The sequence below is a fragment of the Rhipicephalus microplus genome, unplaced genomic scaffold (assembly GCF_043290135.1).
Source record: "Rhipicephalus microplus isolate Deutch F79 unplaced genomic scaffold, USDA_Rmic scaffold_19, whole genome shotgun sequence".
NCBI classification, from domain to species: domain Eukaryota; kingdom Metazoa; phylum Arthropoda; class Arachnida; order Ixodida; family Ixodidae; genus Rhipicephalus; species Rhipicephalus microplus.
The window spans coordinates 575,684-594,145 of record NW_027464592.1 but is presented as its reverse complement, the minus strand read 5'-3'; the positions used below and the strand labels follow the sequence as shown (position 1 = coordinate 594,145).

The 18,462-nt window shown below is 45.0% G+C and overlaps 2 protein-coding genes and 1 long non-coding RNA gene across 3 annotated transcripts; all 3 read left to right on the top strand.

Annotated features, from left to right (window-relative positions):
* The first annotated feature begins 365 nt into the window (after window positions 1-365).
* On the top strand, window positions 366-2,696 carry LOC142785222 (zinc finger SWIM domain-containing protein 3-like). Its single transcript, XM_075883667.1, has 2 exons — window positions 366-607; window positions 778-2,696. Exons 1-2 carry the CDS (start codon window positions 379-381, stop codon window positions 2,694-2,696), a joined length of 2,148 nt encoding a protein of 715 aa, XP_075739782.1. The 5' UTR covers window positions 366-378.
* Window positions 2,697-2,932: 236 nt separating this feature from the next.
* On the top strand, window positions 2,933-3,399 carry LOC142785231 (uncharacterized). The gene is made up of 2 exons (XR_012888880.1): window positions 2,933-3,030; window positions 3,108-3,399. It is a non-coding gene; the product is annotated as an uncharacterized LOC142785231 (long non-coding RNA).
* Window positions 3,400-15,689: 12,290 nt separating this feature from the next.
* LOC142785200 (uncharacterized) lies at window positions 15,690-17,379 on the top strand. Its single transcript, XM_075883650.1, has 2 exons — window positions 15,690-17,073; window positions 17,171-17,379. Exons 1-2 carry the CDS (start codon window positions 16,797-16,799, stop codon window positions 17,377-17,379), a joined length of 486 nt encoding a protein of 161 aa, XP_075739765.1. The 5' UTR covers window positions 15,690-16,796.
* The last annotated feature ends 1,083 nt before the right edge of the window (window positions 17,380-18,462 follow it).

Below are 18,462 nucleotides of genomic sequence, written 5' to 3'. Positions count from 1 at the left end.
GGCCGCAGTGTGGTGAACGGCATGGGATTCGAAGTTGGGGCACGGTTTAGTTGTTTTAGCGATTTTGATCGCGCCTTTAGGGAATACCAGCTCCAAAACAATACCCTTTTCGTAGCAAAAGCGACAAAGACAATGGACGTCGTCAGTTCGCGGCTAAGTGTCGGACTTGAACGTCTGCAAAAGAAGCTCAAGTACGCAAACGCGACGTATGTGTGTAAACACGCCGGGGAACGGAGGTGCACTGCTACTGGTGTAGGACCTCAGCAAAGGTGAGCTGCAATCCATTTATCCTTTCTTAACTTGTACACTTTAACAATGAGCTAACCTCTTGGGTTACGTTTCCAGTAGTTACGAATAGAAAAAAATGTGCGCAGGACCATGAAGCAAGGGTGTCCCGCGACCGTTGTCATCGCAGCACGTCGGACCAGCCAGCAGTTAGAGATAACAAAGATTGACTGCAACCACAACCACGAAGTGAACAAGGAAATTTTTCAGCTGTATCCGGAAAACCGCCGGCTTACGCACCATGAAAAGGAATATGTCCTTCCTTTGCTTGACCTCAATGTGTTGCCCAATGTCATAGCTGGGAAGCTAGCAGAAAAGACGGGTAAGGACATGTGTTTTTTCCCTCTTTTTGCGATGCATTGATTGCCTTAATTTTCGCACTTCCCGTCTTATTTTTCTCAGAGTGCTCAATTATGACTTCCGAATATTTTTTCCTGTTTTGTCAGTGCATGCTATTCATGCATGTATTTCTTTCCTGGCTTTTACCAACAGGAAAGGTGGTAACAACGCAGGATCTGCACAATGTCAAGCGAAATTGTCACGGCCGAGACGAAGCTGAACAACTTCTTCAGGAGATAGAGAAGTGTCGTCAGCAGCATCGGGCAAAGATAATTCCTATCACAGATGAAAATGAGGAGCTGCAAATTTTGTTTATTCAAACGCCACACATGCAGCAAGCATATAAGTCCTTCCCAGAGGTGGTGTTGCTTGATGCAACATATAGGACAAACAAGTTAAAGATGCCACTTTTTGTATTTGTCGTGCAAGATGGGTGTGGAGAAAGCCAAGTAATTGCTTATGCTTTTGTTGCTTCTGAGCAGTGTCACCACGTCACTGAAATGCTCAACCTCTTCGTGAAGGAAAACCCTTGTTCTGAAAATACTGGCGTCATAGTCGTGGACAAGGACTTCACCGAAATTAGTGCAATTCGTAGCGCTTTCCCATCTGCTCCATCAATACAGTTGTGCCAGTTTCATGTGATGAAAGCATTCAGAACAGCAGCTAGCCACTTAGCACGTTCCGCTGACGAACGTGACAAAATGGTGACCACATTCAATGAAATGCTGCACGCCCCTAATTCAAGCAAATTTGAAGATGCACAGTCTGAGTTCACAAGGTTTGCAAGCAAAGACTCAATAGAGTACCTCGAGAAGAATTGGCTCTCAATTAAGAACATGTGGGTTCGCCACATCTGCGACCAAGAGTTCACTTGTGGAGCCAACACAACTAACAAAGTTGAAGCGCACAATGGTTTCATAAAAACGGCATTGTCATCATCAACAAAGCTTCATGATGCTGTAAGGAAACTGCTACATTTATCAAGCAGTATTGAAAGAAAGTCGGCCCACTCAGCAACATTGCTGAAGACATGCATCTTCTACAACCATTCTAGCAATAATAAAATTGAAGAGGCATGTGCTAAAGTGCTGACCCCGTTTGCTTGTGGAGTAATTAGAAAGCAGTTCAGCAAACTTGCAGAAAATGATATTGAAGTGAAGAAAACAAAAGAAAAATTGTACCATGTTACATTTTCAAATGGAGAAAGGTGGCATGATATTTCCATTGAAAGTCACTCGTGCAGCTGCACCTTCTCTTCCAAAATGGGGTTGCCTTGCCGGCACTTGTTGGCCGTGTACGTCAAATACGACATTGAGCCTGACTTGGACAAAGCAGTACGAAGCCACTGGTTCAAACGGTACCAGGCCGCATTCTTGCCAAATCAGCAAGCCGCTGCTGAGAACAGCACCCCCACAGACCAACTCCGAATACTTTCGATGCCTGGCCCAAATTTTGAAAAAATGAACCGTAATCAGCGATACAATTTTGCTATGCGGACACTCAAGTCACTTGCTGACACGATGGCCGATTGTCAACCTGGTATCTTTGCACAACGACTCGGGTTCTTGGAGGATTTGAATAGCACTTGGCTCAAAGGAGGTGAAGAGAACAAAAGGGACTGCTCTATAAATTTAGCCACCAGCAGTAACAGTGAGTGTGACACACAAGCAGCTGAAAATCCTCATAGTCAAGCCGTTGAAGTGGAAAACATGCAGAAGAAACCTGAGGAAGCTGAAAATTCGGGTCAAGCCATTGAGCTGGAAAACATGCAGGAGAAAGCTGAAGAACCCGACAATCCTGGTCAACCCGTTGTAGTAAAAAACGTGCAGGAGAAAGCTGAGGAAACAGGGAAAAGCTGTCCAATAATGCTTCCAGTGGTGAAAAGCAGAGGACGTCCTGCCAAGCGCATTCGCCAAAGAACAATGAAGAGGAAGAGACAAGGAGAAGGTCCTGTGCCTTTCAAGGATTTATCTCCGAGGTCTCAAGAAAAGTGTAAGGAAATATGCCTTTTGCAAGCGTTCTGGAAGTGTGCAATCATTACTTGCTTGGAATGGAACAGAAAACGTTTCTAGTGATGATTTTTTGTCAGATGCATAATTTTTAAGAACTTTTAAACATGCACTAGCTACGTCTCTCAAGAAAGGTTAATCTGAGGAAATGTTCTTTATTGGTATGGCTTGTCATGCTTGTGCATTATGTGCTGGATATTTTTTTCAGTGATCCTAACTGGCATTGCTTGCCAAGAGGCTACAGCACGTGTTTTGAATGAAGGGGGAATTCTCGATGAGAGTGATATTGAAGTGCACCCCGAGGAGTTGGCGAGCGCCCTCCTAGACCACCGGGTATCATTGCCAAAGCTGAAGAAATACTTCACCGCAGAGGCATGGCTGTTGCTCTCATCATCCCGTAAGAACCTATCTCTTTCTGGTCGTTTATCATTGTTTTGTGACTGCCATGCATGAGCAACTGTTCCTTGTCTGCAGTTGCTGTGAAAAAAAAAGGAGACATATGGAGCTGTGCACAATGCAAGAAAAAGGATGATGGCGAAATAAAAATGGTTTTGTGTGATCAGTGCTTGGAATGGTTTCACTGGTAAGTATAGGATGGCATAAGGTCATAATTTATGTTCTTACATGCTTTTCTCCATTATATTACAGGCCGTGTGCTTCAGTGAAGAAGGAGGACCTAAAGCGTCACTGGTTCTGTATGAAGTGTTGCAGTCACACATAGATACTTCCTGGAGCAATAAACGCATGCTTTTTTTTTCTTTTTACACTTATGCTGTTTTGTTTTGCTGCTGAATAGACGGTAGGCAGTCTTCGGTAGTGCAGTGCCTTGTCAGCTCGAAACTGCAGTACTGCTACGGGTCCGTCCGCTCTGTTGCAAAAGTTCAGGAGAGCTTAGTATATCTCATACGCCCCCGCGCATGAGATGAGGGAATCGCGAGAGACCAAGGTGACTGAAGTGTTTGACGCATGTTGCGTCCTGTCTATTTCAGTTCTCACCCAGGAAGCACATCAGCGTTAGGTTACTTTTTTTGTGTAGCGTGAAAGTTTAAATAGGGAGACCCTGAGAAAAAGGGAAGGGGGGGTGTAATTTGACACAGCAGGATGAGAAATTTACTACAGTAAATTATTTCTAAACTTTTATATCTTGTCATCTATGAAACAGGGAAATAGAGTAACTGATACTAGTGTAAGTTGAAATACATGTAACTGTAATATGCTCCAACATGAAACTGTTTCGACGGTGAGGACAGCCAGCGTGTGAACAGCGCGGCTAGCTGACTTTTTCTGAAGCTCGGAGTGCTTGCTGCCAACACATGCTCAAACAGGATGGCCAGATGTATATGAACTGAAGGCACTGCTGAACAATAATAGGGTGTTCACCCTATTAGCGTTGTCAAAGACCTCCATTTCCACTGCAAGCTGGTTTCTTCCAACGAGGACAACTTTTCATGGCAATGAAGGGAAAGCTACGGGGGCGGAGCTTCTGCACATGTACAGCCGCCCAAATCTTTTTAACTATCGTGCGCGAACGCCGACTTTGTGCGTTAGCGCCGTACGACGGAGCCAAGTTGCAAACGGCGAGAGTAAGCGCAGTCCCATGACGCGCGCACATGGGCCTATCGTCTGCTCGGCTGTTCCTTCGTGAGAACGTCACCCTGCATTAACTTAGTTCAGAAGAACAGGCAGCGCGTCTGGCTCGTATCTTAATATTCCGAAGATTAGCAAGCAACCAAGAAAATGAAATCCGCAGATACGTCACACGCCCCCGCGCATGAGATAAGCTGACAAATGTGGATCGTTCATTTGTTATCTGGCGACGCAAACGCTTTTTTTTTTAAGTTTTCTCTCGCCCTATTTGGAACATGGCTCTGTCGTATGGCGTTGACGCACAAAAAGGTCGGCGCTCGCGCACGAGATTTGGATAGTTATAGATTTGGGAGTCTGTACATCTCACTAGTGTGTGCTGCGTCCTGTCTCAAAGAGGGCTACATGTAGAAAATAAAAGAGTTGTTCTGATAACTTACCTAGAAATACGGTGGCATTTGCGGGACTATATTATTTACGATAGGATACGCGCGATTTGACTCTGCAGCCTTCGCTTCAATGCCAAGAAAAAGTTGTCCGCGAGTATAGTGGCCTACCCCATTGAAAACTGCTGCTCTTTGCATGCGCAATTACGTGCAGAGCGATAAGGTGAGCAAGGTGCAGCACACGCTCTCGTTTGCATTAAAACATCGTACTGTTCACAGCTGTAGGGCCCGTTACTTTGGCAACATCCACTAAACAGTTGTCACACGCGCGGCGACCGAACAGACACGCGCAGACTACTCGGAAGCATGCATCGGTAGTCCGATCCGGAAGGTTTCAGCAACTGCCGCGTGGCGCGTCAGTCGCGTCGTGCGTATACACGCTTCCGCCAAGACCCACGACGTCGTGCGTATAGAGTCGGTCTTTAGAAAACGCCGTGTCTAAGAGCTAGACGCGGCATTTTGTAAAAGGCTCATTAAATGCAGTATTTTTTCGTAGTTCCTGCTTGAAATTATTATTGTCTATGAATTTCATGGCCCATTCTTTCACTTTTGCTGAAAATCTCGGTGGCAAAAACATTGTTCAGTGTCCCTTTAAGGGCAGGTGTAGATGCCATCGTTTCAGTCGCAAATCTTTTTGCTAGTCGGTCGGCTGGTTAACAATAAGGGTACTAACTAGAGTTCCAGATTTCATCAGCAACATATCATCATGGCTTCATCAGATGCTGCATTATATACATTCTATCCTCCTTTTTAAATAGGTGTACCGTATGGTCCACTGTTACAGGAAACAAGCGAGCTCATAAACAGTGAGCCATGTGGTGCTAACTGGCAGCAAGGCTTGTGAATGGGACGCATGCGCATAGAATCGGGGTGCCCCCAGTTTTGTCTGCCATTTCTCCGCCTGTACGCATGGCAGCATTGGAAAGCACATCCGTATTTTAGCTGCGCAATTTATCTAGCCCAGTGCCTCCTGCTTCAGGGATTTCCTGTGAGATCAAAAAATGCATGATTTTAATCGTTGCTGCAGTGTTTTGCAAGTTGTCACTGTAAAGCACATCATATTTTTTGCCAAATGCTCGCTGCAACTAGCAAGTTTCGATGACTCAAAATGCTGTTCAGGTCTGATGTAGCAAACATTTTAAGCTCGTCCTCAAGACCATGAAATTTTGGTTTATTAAATAATGGAAGGCAGAGTTGGTATCAGTTGATTTACAGTGTGAAAATGAAAAGTGCGAAGGACCGTGCCTCGCAAGTAAGCCCCGAGAGCATGAGCAGAGAAGTAGCAGATGAGGATGCTCATGCGCTGCATTTCCAAATCTCACCAGCACTAATGCTTGACGGACTGCTGGCCACGCACTAGCGTGTTCTTTCTGAAACAGGACGTTGGCCCTGTAAGCAAGTTCTTGAAGGGCATAAGTAAAACGTAGAATGGGCCCCCTAAATGCACCCATCCTTAAATCATTGGGCTTATGAATTAGTGCCTTTTTCAAAATACAACTATTCTGAGCAATAAATTGTGACAGAACAGTGCACAAAGTTTAAAAATGGGAAAAAAGTATTTAAATGTCCCCTTTATACATAGTGTTCTTGTGATGTCACTTCTGCCGTTGTCGCCCTCTCCCGCCATGCCCGGGTAACTCCCTGGGTACCTACGGCAGTTCACGTGCTGCAGTGCGGTTTGTTGGGGGCTCGTCATCTGTTGCTGTGAACGATGTGGAAGGATTGTGGTTTTTTGTTGTCTTACTTTAACGAGCCCATTGGATTAGGAAGGCCTCGCTCGTTCACTTGATACAAGACCAGATAATCATGATGTGCGACACATACACCAGCCACGGCGTACACCGGCTGCCCGCCACAACCTATGAGGGCCTATTATCTTGCTTTCACTACAAATTGCCTGGCCCAAAAACAAGTGAAAGCTCAAAATCTCTTGAGCCGCAATTTTAAGAGTGGATGTGCGAAGCGCAGCAGCTCCCATCGAAAACACGTCGTGCAGAGCTAGGCAAGTTTACAAGAGATATAATATTATGAATATATTGTCACGGCCTACGCCACCAAAGTAGCAATGCCACCCCCCCCCCCCCAAGAGTTTTAAACAATGCTGATGTTGAGCTTGAGCCTCTTTGATTGCAATTTGTGGAAATAGTCGAGGAAAATATTATACAAGGCAGATAGCGACTTTGCGTGGTGTGTGCCGCGGTAATGCCAGTCATCACTTTATTTTTCGCGTATGCTTTAACACACTTTTCACTTTGTATTTTGCTTTTGTTGTACGCTAATGTACAGTGGAGTCACTGAACATGATAGAGACCGTGTATAGAATTAATTGACTAATTAAAAAAAATCCTGACGCCCAACTTGAACCGATCGGCTATACTTCAAAGTGAACAAATATTGTTTCCCATTCTTTATAGTTTGTTTCAATGCAATACCAAATCTCCGCGATCGCCATCACGATTTTAACCGCCTTCCTCGCCATCATCATTTTAACTGCGGACAAGTTGGTATGTACAGTATCTTGGTAAGCTATATCTGTTTGCAGGTAAATACTTGGCTATGGCACTTACCCGTAATGAAGTGTCACCTGAAGATGCAAATATTGCAAAGTTTCTTCAAGTACCTTTTGTTAATCTGCACCAGCCAAATACGCTGGTACTTTTAGGAAAATCAGAATGTGCGTTCTCAATTTTAGGTTATAACTTTCAGCGAAGAAACACCCTAAGCTCTGCTCCCTCTGCGTGGACTTCTAAATCAACTTGCCTCACTAGCAGCTCATAATTTTTCAAACTTGCATCGTGAGGCAAAACTAAACGGGTGCAAGCACGAGGAGACAACATGGCAGTTGTAGGCAATAGATTCATTTGGTGCCCGGGCATGTTGGTGGCGCATTTCGGAAGTGACGAAAAGGCGCTGCGAGATCCACGTGCACACTTTGTATAGTTGCTGTATTGGACAGCAAACTTTTTTTCTTATCTGGGCAGTTTTACCAAAGGAAGCTTCATCGTATGGCGTGATAAATGAAGCGAATCCACAGGTTGAACCACATCATAGCCTCGCTGTGCTTTTGTACTTTTTTTAGCTCACAAAATTTATTTGTACATATAAGTGACAACTTGCCAGTAATAAGGCAGCACTCGTTTCGTTACCATATGATCATCTCCGGTGTGCTGCTGCCTCACTATTTCAAATTCTAAGCATTTACACCATTGTATGCTAACTTTTCCTTCAAAGTGAGACAAGCCACATGTGTATCGTAGATTAAGAAGCATGCCAGTTTCACGTACTTGCAAGGTAAACATCAGAAATGCACAGTTGATCAAAAATACTAGTTTAATAGTGCATCTACATAGCAGAGCACCTGTGGCACCTCGGGGACAAGATAATGCCACATATGTTACAACAGATAATTAAAAAAAGACAGGGGACGTGCCGTGAACAAATTGAAACAAAAATAAAATGGCACGTGGCAGCGAGCGAAGGTGGCAAGGGGGGGGGGAGCCCGTGGGACTGCAGCGGATGAACGTAGGGTGTGTGTTTAATATGTGGAAGAAAAAAAAATTCAAAATTTTGGCGACTGAAATGAGGGTGACTTAGTGAGTGCTCTCATGAGGAGAGTAAACACGGTTATTATTTTTTTTCAAATCTCTTTTGAAAGCCACGAAAAATCTGTATGTGGTGCAGCCTAACAGAAGGTCCGTGAAGGCAAATTATGAATTCGTCATTGTACAAAGGCCTATTTTTTTTTCATGCGCACCATCCTCGCCGCGATGGTCTAGTGGCTAAGGTACTCGGCTGCTGACCCGCAGGGCGCGGGTTCGGATCCCGGCTGCGGCGGCTGCACTTCCGATGGAGGCGGAAATGTTGTAGGCCCGTGTGCTCAGATTTAGGTGCACGTTAAAGAACCCCAGGTGGTCTAAATTTCCGGAGCTCTCCACTACGGCGTCTCTCATAAACATAGTCGAGAGTTCGACGGAATGCCGTCTGGTCAGGTAAAGGCATTGTTGAAAAAACAGGTCACTGACCAATGTCAAACAAAACGATGACGTTTCGGGACCCGTACGGGTCCCTTGTTCACAATGGAATGACGGCTGAGCAACAGGTTCTTATGTAACGTTGAGCGCATGACGCAAAGTCCGGGAGTACACGTGGTTTAGTGTGCCAGATGATCTATTGATTGTGTTACTTGTCGTCTGAATGATTAGTGATTCGAGGTTCAGTCTGGTTGTAAAATTCTTCTCCGTGGCTACGATGCGTGCATTGTCCCAGCTTATCTCGTGGCCCGTCTTCTCGGCATGCTCTGCGAGTGCATTTGTCACTGTGTGGCTCTTGGCGACGTCATTCTTGTGTTGCATAAGACGTTTGCAGTAATTTCCACTCGTGCCAATGTACACCGATTCGCAATCGGCGCATGGTATCTTGTAGACCACACCAGGAAAGTGTTGCCGAGGGAGAGGATCCTTCACATTTAGCAACTCAGCCTTAAGCTTGCTTGCTGGAACATGCGCGATCTGTACACCACGTTTTCTGAATAGACGGGCTAGGGCTTCGCTTATATTTCGAATATAAGGAATCGATGCACGCTTTTTTGTAGACGATGTGTTATGCATGGCCTGACTAGTTGACTGCAGTTTATGCATGACGGATTTAGTTGTTTTCCTAATAAAAATCTTGGGGTATCCATTCTTGATCAGGTCATCTTCAATGGTCCGGAGCTCCTCCTGCAGGCTTTCTTCATCGGAACAAATGCGAATCGCTCGTTGAACTAAAGACCGAATCACTGAGCGTTTGTGGGCTACCGGGTGGACTGACTCGTAGTCGAGGTATCTACCGGAGTGCGTTGGCTTTCGGCTGTGTTGGCTGTGTACCGAAAGCCAACGCACTCCGGTAGATACCTCGACTACGAGTCAGTCCACCCGGTAGCCCACAAACGCTCAGTGATTCGGTCTTCAGTTCAACGAGCGATTCGCATTTGTTCCGATGAAGAAAGCCTGCAGGAGGAGCTCTGGACCATTGAAGATGACCTGATCAAGAATGGATACCCCAAGATTTTTATTAGGAAAACAACTTAATCCGTCATGCATAAACTGCAGTCAACTAGTCAGGCTATGCATAACACATCGTCTACAAAAAAGCGTGCATCGATTCCTTATATTCGAAATATAAGCGAAGCCCTAGCCCGTCTATTCAGAAAACGTGGTGTACAGATCGCGCATGTTCCAGCAAGCAAGCTTAAGGCTGAGTTGCTAAATGTGAAGGATCCTCTCCCTCGGCAACACTTTCCTGGTGTGGTCTACAAGATACCATGCACCGATTGCGAATCGGTGTACATTGGCACGAGTGGAAATTACTGCAAACGTCTTATGCAACACAAGAATGACGTCGCCAAGAGCCACACAGTGACAAATGCACTCGCAGAGCATGCCGAGAAGACGGGCCACGAGATAAGCTGGGACAATGCACGCATCGTAGCCACGGAGAAGAATTTTACAACCAGACTGAACCTCGAATCACTAATCATTCAGACGACAAGTAACACAATCAATAGATCATCTGGCACACTAAACCACGTGTACTCCCGGACTTTGCGTCATGCGCTCAACGTTACATAAGAACCTGTTGCTCAGCCGTCATTCCATTGTGAACAAGGGACCCGTACGGGTCCCGAAACGTCATTGTTTTGTTTGACATTGGTCAGTGACCTCTTTTTTCAACAAAACTCTCATAATCATATAGTGGTTTTGGGACTATAAACCCCACATAGCAATCAATCAATCATGCGCACCATAAATAGTGCTCAAAATTTAATTGCATATGTTGTTTTCATCCTGGCTGTATTCCGTGCTGTTTATGATGTAAAAAAAAAGTAGCACGCTGAAGTGGTGCTGCTTTTGGGCAACAGTTGAAAATGGCGGGGTGCATGAATGCGGAATACTGCCGCTTACACTAAAATCATTGTTGTGGTCACCTCCCACTCTTTGCAGCATGTGTTGTGTATACACAGCTGCATATTTCCTAGCTAGAAAAATTTGATTTTAGGTGTTTAACGCCATTTTACATGTAACTATTCCACAATTACACACACTGATCAGCAGGCTTTCAATTGCGCTGAAGGACACAGGTGCCATAAAATTCATAGTCAATTCTTTCAAGAAACCGTATGTAAAGACTGAAGCTTCATGCGTACATACACACACACACACACACACCTTATTGTTTTTTGTACTTTATGAAAGCTGCGAAGGTCTCATGTGCCTCCAAGCGTAACCTGTCTTATTTATTCTCCATCACCGCAAAAGTTTTGTGAGTTTCAAATAAAACTACTTTGCGCATGGCCACGTTTGGGTAATTTTTTGTGTAGGTGTTATTTGAGCAGCCTACAGTGTTTACTTTATAAGCCTGTATGTATATGTTGCATTATAAGGATGCAGAATGTGTGTGGCTGTACAATATAGATGAAAGTAAAAATTAAGTGTGTCTATTGTAGTGTTCTTGCAACCAATCTTACCCCCGTATTCTAGAACGTCCCTCCACTCAACGCTTCACCTTCACTTAATATGGCTGATGGGAGCGCCGTCTCTAAGCAGAGAAAGTCGCTGCATGTCAGCAATAATCAGCTGTGATTCTCGAGTAGCGCAGCGTCGCTTTCAAACGAGCAGCGGCACAGTGCTCAACTCTGTCAAGTGAAGGGTGAAAGTCGAGTCGGGGGAGCATTTATGAATATGGGGTTTAGTTTTGTTGTCTTGTTAACCTGCCATTAACACTGTATTGATGCTACTTTGCTCTAGCTGTACAGTGCTCTCCAAGGCACAAGGAGGCACCGCAGGGGGAAGGCTCGGAGCAAACCATGTGTGAGTTTCCTTTCATTGCTACACTATGCACGTATTAAGTGATAGACTTTAATGTATGCTATTTGTATTGTGCAAGTATTTGGGGACATACAACTTCCAACACTTATATGTTCTGACGAAAATCACGCAAGAATGAGAGAAGCTTGTGCAAAAATTATGCAAATGAGTAAGAAGCTTTTGCAGAAGTCTGTGAAATGAAGTTTTGAAAATTTGTGGCAATGTGTCATTGTACAGTGGTCAACAGTCTTCCTCAGCATGCTTGACTGCAGGGCTCCCGGCTGCACAGGCGCATCTACGGAGTGCCTGATGCATGATGGGCCAAATGTCAGCCTGCACAGTGGTGCCTCTTATCCCCGTTTGTCTGTTACATCAGTGTCTCTTGTAAAGGGGGTCAATTGTGCTACCTTTTTTTTTCGAATGTAATGAGTTCTTTTTCCTGATTATTGTTGTTTTAAGGTAGAGCCTCACATTTCAGTCAAATACTGAAGATTCTATTTTTCCTTCTAGATGCTATGAAGTCACTCCTTGTGTTACAATAGAGTGAACACTGTTATGAGAAAAGCTACTTTATGAAGTTAACTCACTCCATATTGACTTAACACACAGAATCGGTGAAAACTACACTTCATTCCAGCTGCATTAGAAATAATATTCATCTGCATGCTTCTGTTTCTTTTGTTTGTTTGTTGGCTGGAGGTTTGGGGTATAGGGTGGCCAGAGGGCACTGTGTAGTCTTTCTTGATCTTCCCAATTTTGTCAACATCAATTGATAGGCGTATAGGGAAGCCAGCATGCTGAAACAGCGGTGCAAGCATGCAAGATGTTCACCATTGCATGCTGTCAGTCGCTGTGAGCAACCTACTGCATACAATTAACTGTGAGTGGTGAACTAACGGTGCACTACGTGTGCCTCCTGGAAAGCTGCAATGGTAAAGTGCCACAATCGTATAGTAACATGGATAAAATCGCAATTTGTTTGTTGAATAATTTTGCAACAAAATCAATGGAGTTTTGGATAAATTTGTGTATCTGCCTGGTTCATCAAAGCTACAGAGTCAAATGCGGTATATACTCGCGTATTATGTGTACTTTTTTTGTCGATCCGGTTATGTGCGAAGCGAGTAGGAATCGCTGGCCTAAAAGCCCAACTGGGAATATATGTTGCAGGCGCTGTCACAGCTGTCTCAAAGCGGATTGTCATTTGTTTGCTAAGCCTGTTCAAATGCCCCCATTTTCTTGAAGTTCTTCCGAACAGTGCTCACAAAAACCAGTTCCCACGACAGGGTTATACCAGAGAACATAAGTACTCTCCAATAATTGTCGGGGACCCAACGTAAAGTAGGATGCAGACAAGGAAGCGCGATGCCAACACAGTGCTGTGTGTGTCGCCCTTCATGTGTGTGTGTGTCCTTTCCTTGTCCCAGTCTTCTATTGCGTTGTGTTCCCTCCGATATCTAACCAACACACCCAAGCTTCTATGCTAAGTCTTATTCAACGCACTCTTCTGCTGGCTCCCATACTGAATATTGCATGTCGAAGAACTCCACGCTGATATGCTTAGCGGTAGCCCGGTTTCAGTTTTCTTCGGTAAGCTTTATAACAGCAATCTGCCTCGTATATAATTATTGTAGCCTATCACAAGGAACAGTAAAAACGCAATGGCCAGATGGCGAAACCAAAAAAAAAAGAAAATGAGTGCGAAAACCTGCCTCATCTAGTTGATGTGACAGGTCCTTGCACGCGTTCAACATCTGTGCTGTGTCTCGGGAATACATTCTTGCCGTGGAAGAGGTGGAAAGATAGGAGGCAAACTTTTAGGCATTTCGGGCTACACATAAACAGGTTTCGGTTTTCAAGTTCAATATTCTAGGGAAAGCATAAAAGTTCATGGAAGAAGGGACCTTGCACTCAGTCCATTTTGTGTAAGACTGCACTCGCCTGCTCGACAAGAGATGTGCCTGACCAGAGCATCATGAAGTCAAATGTGTCTGTGTGTGTGCTGGCAAGGTGGCTCGGGCTGGTTGGGGAGGGCAAAGTATGCGAGCAAAAAGTTTCTTGTAGTAAAGCAGGCTGGCTAATTATACTGGTGAGCAAATTATGTGAGGATGCAAATTGTGCGAGTAAATATGGTATGTACTCTTGTATGTTTCAGCTCTGTTGCTACGGATCGTGCGGATCCAACTTGGCATCCGGCAGCAACAAAGAGAGGTTCTGCAGTAGGTGCGACAGCTGAAGCACTAGGTACGGCTCTTGTCCGTGCCTCAGCACACCCAGCCAGCACAGCGCCCTTCTGACCTTCCCCAGCTGCCTGCTGGTACAATTGGAGAAGTGGAGACAGCAGAGGCAGAGTAAAGCTGTGGCTGCGGCTTTGGTGTATATTTCTTGATTTTTAATATGCCTATGTAACATGCAGAAATTTAGTATTGCTTTAAGATACTGTGTTTCGGGAAACAAACTAGTCAGGTTATCTCATGAGCCACTGTACTACAGTCGAATATGAATAATTCGTATTCAAAGAGGCCAGAAAATTTGTTCAAATTAAAAGAAGTTCAAAATAATGAAAGTTACCCTAATTACTTGAATCTAACACACACCTTTTTTCCGGTTAAGAGAGTTCATACATCGCATGTGCGGTAGAATTGAGTACGAAAAAAAATGAATATGGTCATTCTTTGGCCATCGCCACTTACAAAATGGCTGCCCCCTACGTGCGTCGGCATGGCGCGTCGGTCATTTCTGCCTATACGTTTCCCATGCGCGGCACTTCATGCGTGTGCTGAGGAGTTCGTCATCTTGTAGTACATTAGCATCGACAACATGGTAGGGCCGACTCCAAAAACTCGACGAGTGCACCACATTGCTGCTTCTAAAAGAAAAGTCGTCGCGTGTGCCGGAACGAACAGAAATCGGGCCGCATCGCGGTCATTCGGAGTTCCCGAAACGTGCGTGCGGGACTGGCGGAAACAAAAGCAGAATATTGTCGACAGCAAAGATTCACGCAAAGGCTTCAGTGGACCACAGCAGGGTCGGTTTCCACAAATTGAAGAGCTGCTCGGCGAGTATGTGATTAAGCAGTGAGCGGCACAGCGGCCCGTGACGACAGAACTGCTCCAAGTGCAGGCTATGCAGTTAGCCTTAGAAAAAGGGCTATTGCAGAGCCATTTTAAAGCGAGCAGGTGCTGGCTAACGAACTTTATGAAGAGAAAAGGTTTTTCCCTTCGAAGGCGAACGGGCATATGCCGGAAGTTGCCGGAGGAGTACGAAGAAAAGCTTCAGAGTCTTCAGAGGTTCCTCCTAAACTTGCGGCACAACAACGGCTACCTGCTTCAGCAAATCGGGAATTCCGATCACACGCCTCTTTACTTCGACATGCCTGGCACCACAACTGTCTAGGAGAAGGGGGCGAAGCAAGTTCGTGTACTGACATCGGGCCACGGTAAAACTAGAGTGACAGCAATGCTCCGTTGCACGTCAGATAGGCATAAGCTTCCCCCGTACTTCATATTTAAACGGAAGACGCTCTCAAAAAGAGTCGTTTTCCCCAGTGGTGTGATCAAGCGGGCCAACGAGAAAAAAGGGTGCGCGTTGCAACCGATGTCTTAGTTTTTTTTTTTTTTTTTTTGTCGTGGAAACCGGGCGCGCGTTACAATCGAGGGCGTGGTAGAATCGAGTAAATACGGTAAACGAGCGGAGGGCTCACCATGCAGTGATGCATGTGCATGGAGAAGTTTTATTCACAAATTGCAGGACATCCGTCATTAATTAAAGTAGTCAATACATGTCTGTACACGTTGGCCTTGCAACGAGTCAACAAGTTTTGCGTGCAGTTTGCAAAGCATTTGTACTTCGGCTTCAGTATTCTCCTGGCAAAAGAAGTTGTGCACGGCTATGTCCAGTACTGACACTCTTCGAAGACAACTGTGTTTCCACTGTTACCATCTGCGCTGCAGCCGGAGCGTGGCCAGCACATGCTGAGAAAGGAAGAGCGTCTCCACCTGGAGAAAAGCAGATCGGCATTCGAGAGAGAAACACTCCGCGGCAGCTTTTTTTTTTCTCTCTTCATGCACGGTGTTGAAAGGAGAAGAGTCTCTACATAGCAGGAACGAAAAACAGGGAAGCGTGACACCGGCGCGTTGCAGATCGGCATGAGAGAGAGCCAGCTCTCTGTGACAGCTTTTTTTCCCCTCTTTCTCTTCGTGCGCAGTGTTAAGAGGAGAAGGGTCTCTACGTGGCAGGGACGGAAAAAGCCGAAGCGTGGCACAGGAATGTCGCAGATTGGCATTTGGCAAACATTCCACCGCAGTCTTTTCTTTCCTTTTCTTCATTTTCTTCTTCAAGCACAGCGATGAGGTGTCTGGAATGCCACCGCAGGATTGGGCGGGGTGCTGAGAGCATTTTCGGAGCGCGGTATAGCTTTGATAGGACCACAGCGTCAGTTCGAATTAAGTGTGTTGGAATTAATGAGATTCGACTGTATTTACTATAGTCTGTGAAGTCCGAGTGAACTGTCCTAAGCTAGCAGACGATGTAGGCGGCATCGTGTGTTTGATGGGCAGTGACTAGCAATAGCCTGCTTAAAACAGACATTCAGTAATTTTGTTCATTTATCACCCTATTTCGTGTCCGCTGCGGCTCTCTCTACTTTGAGCTACAGTTCACCCTGCCTTGTGTTAGCCGATTTCTTACTTTTTTAAAAATCTAACATGCACCCAATTTCGCAGGGTTAAGAAAAATGCACCTTTGTTTATTGTGACGAGATTTCTATAGCGACATGCCTTTTTGTTGGCTATCACAGAAAAATATAAACAGCAAATGGTGCGACCATCTAGTGCGACCTTTATTTTTCTATCAGTTTCATCTATGACGAAGATTTGGTCTCTCTAAGGTTGCCTCTTAGTACGCCTTGATCATGTTCATTTATCTTGTTGTGCTCTGCTTACAATGCATTGATTAAAAACATGTCCAAGCTTCTTTTTGAATTCCACATATTTTATCGTTTTTCACCTGTAGAAGCTACTCCTGGTCAACATTCAGGCAAAGACATTGTAACCTCGAAGAAACGTGTATTGGAATTTGAGCACTGTACAAAGTAATTATACTATTTCATAGCTAGAATCAATATTTATTAAGGGTTATAACAGTGTTGTATTTGATTTCATAACAGCGAAACTGCATATCAGAGAAGGACTCTGAAAGGTTCTCACACTGAGTGTGAGAGGGCTGATGTGGAAACTATTTTAGGTCAAGTGAGTTGAAGTTAGCGTAAAAAACAATGAAATGTTGTGATGCCCAAAAATTCAAGTTGTTATTTTCAGTGTCCTCTTCTTGCAGATCTTTATCATGAAAACATTTCGATGTGCTGTTGCGTTTACCCCATCTATGCTTCTTGCATTTTTTTACAGCGCAACCACCTCTTGCAGATTGGGGGACGTGGCCTCCGAGAAATTGCTGTGAATGCCATGAAGGCTGTATTGGCACATGACGAGCAAGTGCTGTACAGCCTTCATGGCAGAAAAGGGAAAAGGGCCTTTGTGAACCTGAGGCTGTGTAGATTAGTGACAGGTTAGACTTGTTCATTGTTTTATGTGTGTGTACCCTTGTGTATTCTCTGTTCTGCAGTGCTTCATGTGTACTGTGGTATTTCTGTTCTTGTATGCAGATGTCATCTGCCAAAAAGCAGGGTGCGACCAGGCGGAGGCCCTCAACTTTATTAAGAGGTGGCTGCCAGGGTCTGGTGATCGCTGTGGGGGCAGGAAGCGGCGCTTCAGAGAAGCATTTGTTGTGGAGCAGCCCGATGATCCCCATTCTCAGAGTGCAGATTATCGGCTGCTCGCGGCAGCTGGCTTCCTGCCCAGCCACAGCAGCTAGGGCCTTGACAGCACCACTGCCACTGTGCCCCCAACGCAACCTGACCTGCAGTAGAGCGGGCCTTTTTAGTTGTGTATATATATTTTTCAATGTATACATTTTTTGTTGTACCAAATAAAAAAACTAAGAATAAATGGTCTGCAGACTGTCGGTGGTGCACTGTTCGGCTAGCTTATGCTGATTCGGAAGCACCATCACCATGTTTTAGTTACAAAAAAAATGCTCTAAACTGTATGAATATTCTCGATTATCATGTGGGGGACATATGTAGGGATTGCAAGTGGGGGACATACGCTTTCAGCATTTACTTCCTAACGACTTTTTTCGATCTACTGTACCAAATACCAGTACCAAATAAAGCACTAGCTATTGCAAAAGATGGATTGGTAAAAAAATAAACTACACTTCTAGTGTTAGCAAAGGGAATGAGGTATAAAAGATATAATAGATCGAGTAACTGCTTTCACTTCTCAGCATTCAATTTTCGTTGCCCCAAGTATACAGGGCTGCAAAGCTACAAGAGCGGGTCATCGAGGCATATTGTTTAAATCTTCCGGTAAAAAAAATTCCCTACTAATAATGGTTACATAATGGCAAGCCAATCAGTAGCCAATATTCGTCGTGCAGGAAACATCGGTGTAATAACGGCATTTGATTGGCTGCAATGTGGCCCTGGATTGGTCCAATGTCGGTCGTACATCCGTAGCCAATATTCGTCGTGCAGCAAACATCGGCGTAAAAATGGCATGTGATTGGCTGAAATATGGCCCAATGTTGGCCGAACATTGGCAGCTTTGTAGGCAATACGATGGGCCTTCGTCGGCCCAATGTTGGTTGCATACTGGCTAAAACATCGGCAAAACGTCGGCCCATCATTGGCTTGAACGTCGGCCCGACAGTGGAAGAAGTTGCACTTCCGACGTCGGCCCGACGTCGGTGCCGATGTTAGCCGATGTTGGTCCAAGATTGGTCCAACGGCGGCGTGCTGCCTGGGATGTAGTTATTCAGTTGTATGTACTTTGTTTTGCATAACAAAAAAGGTTTAACTTCACATGTCAAAAGCGATGGTCATCTCTGAGTCTC

Excerpts from the sequence above, each read along its gene's own strand:
- LOC142785222 (XM_075883667.1), top strand. The coding sequence starts at position 379 with ATGAAGCAAGGGTGTCCCGCGACCGTTGTCATCGCAGCACGTCGGACC. Across the intron at positions 608-777 it reads GAAGCTAGCAGAAAAGACGG|GAAAGGTGGTAACAACGCAG; the intron begins GTAAGGACATGT and ends TTTTACCAACAG.
- LOC142785200 (XM_075883650.1), top strand. The coding sequence starts at position 16,797 with ATGCCCAAAAATTCAAGTTGTTATTTTCAGTGTCCTCTTCTTGCAGAT. Across the intron at positions 17,074-17,170 it reads GCTGTGTAGATTAGTGACAG|ATGTCATCTGCCAAAAAGCA; the intron begins GTTAGACTTGTT and ends TCTTGTATGCAG.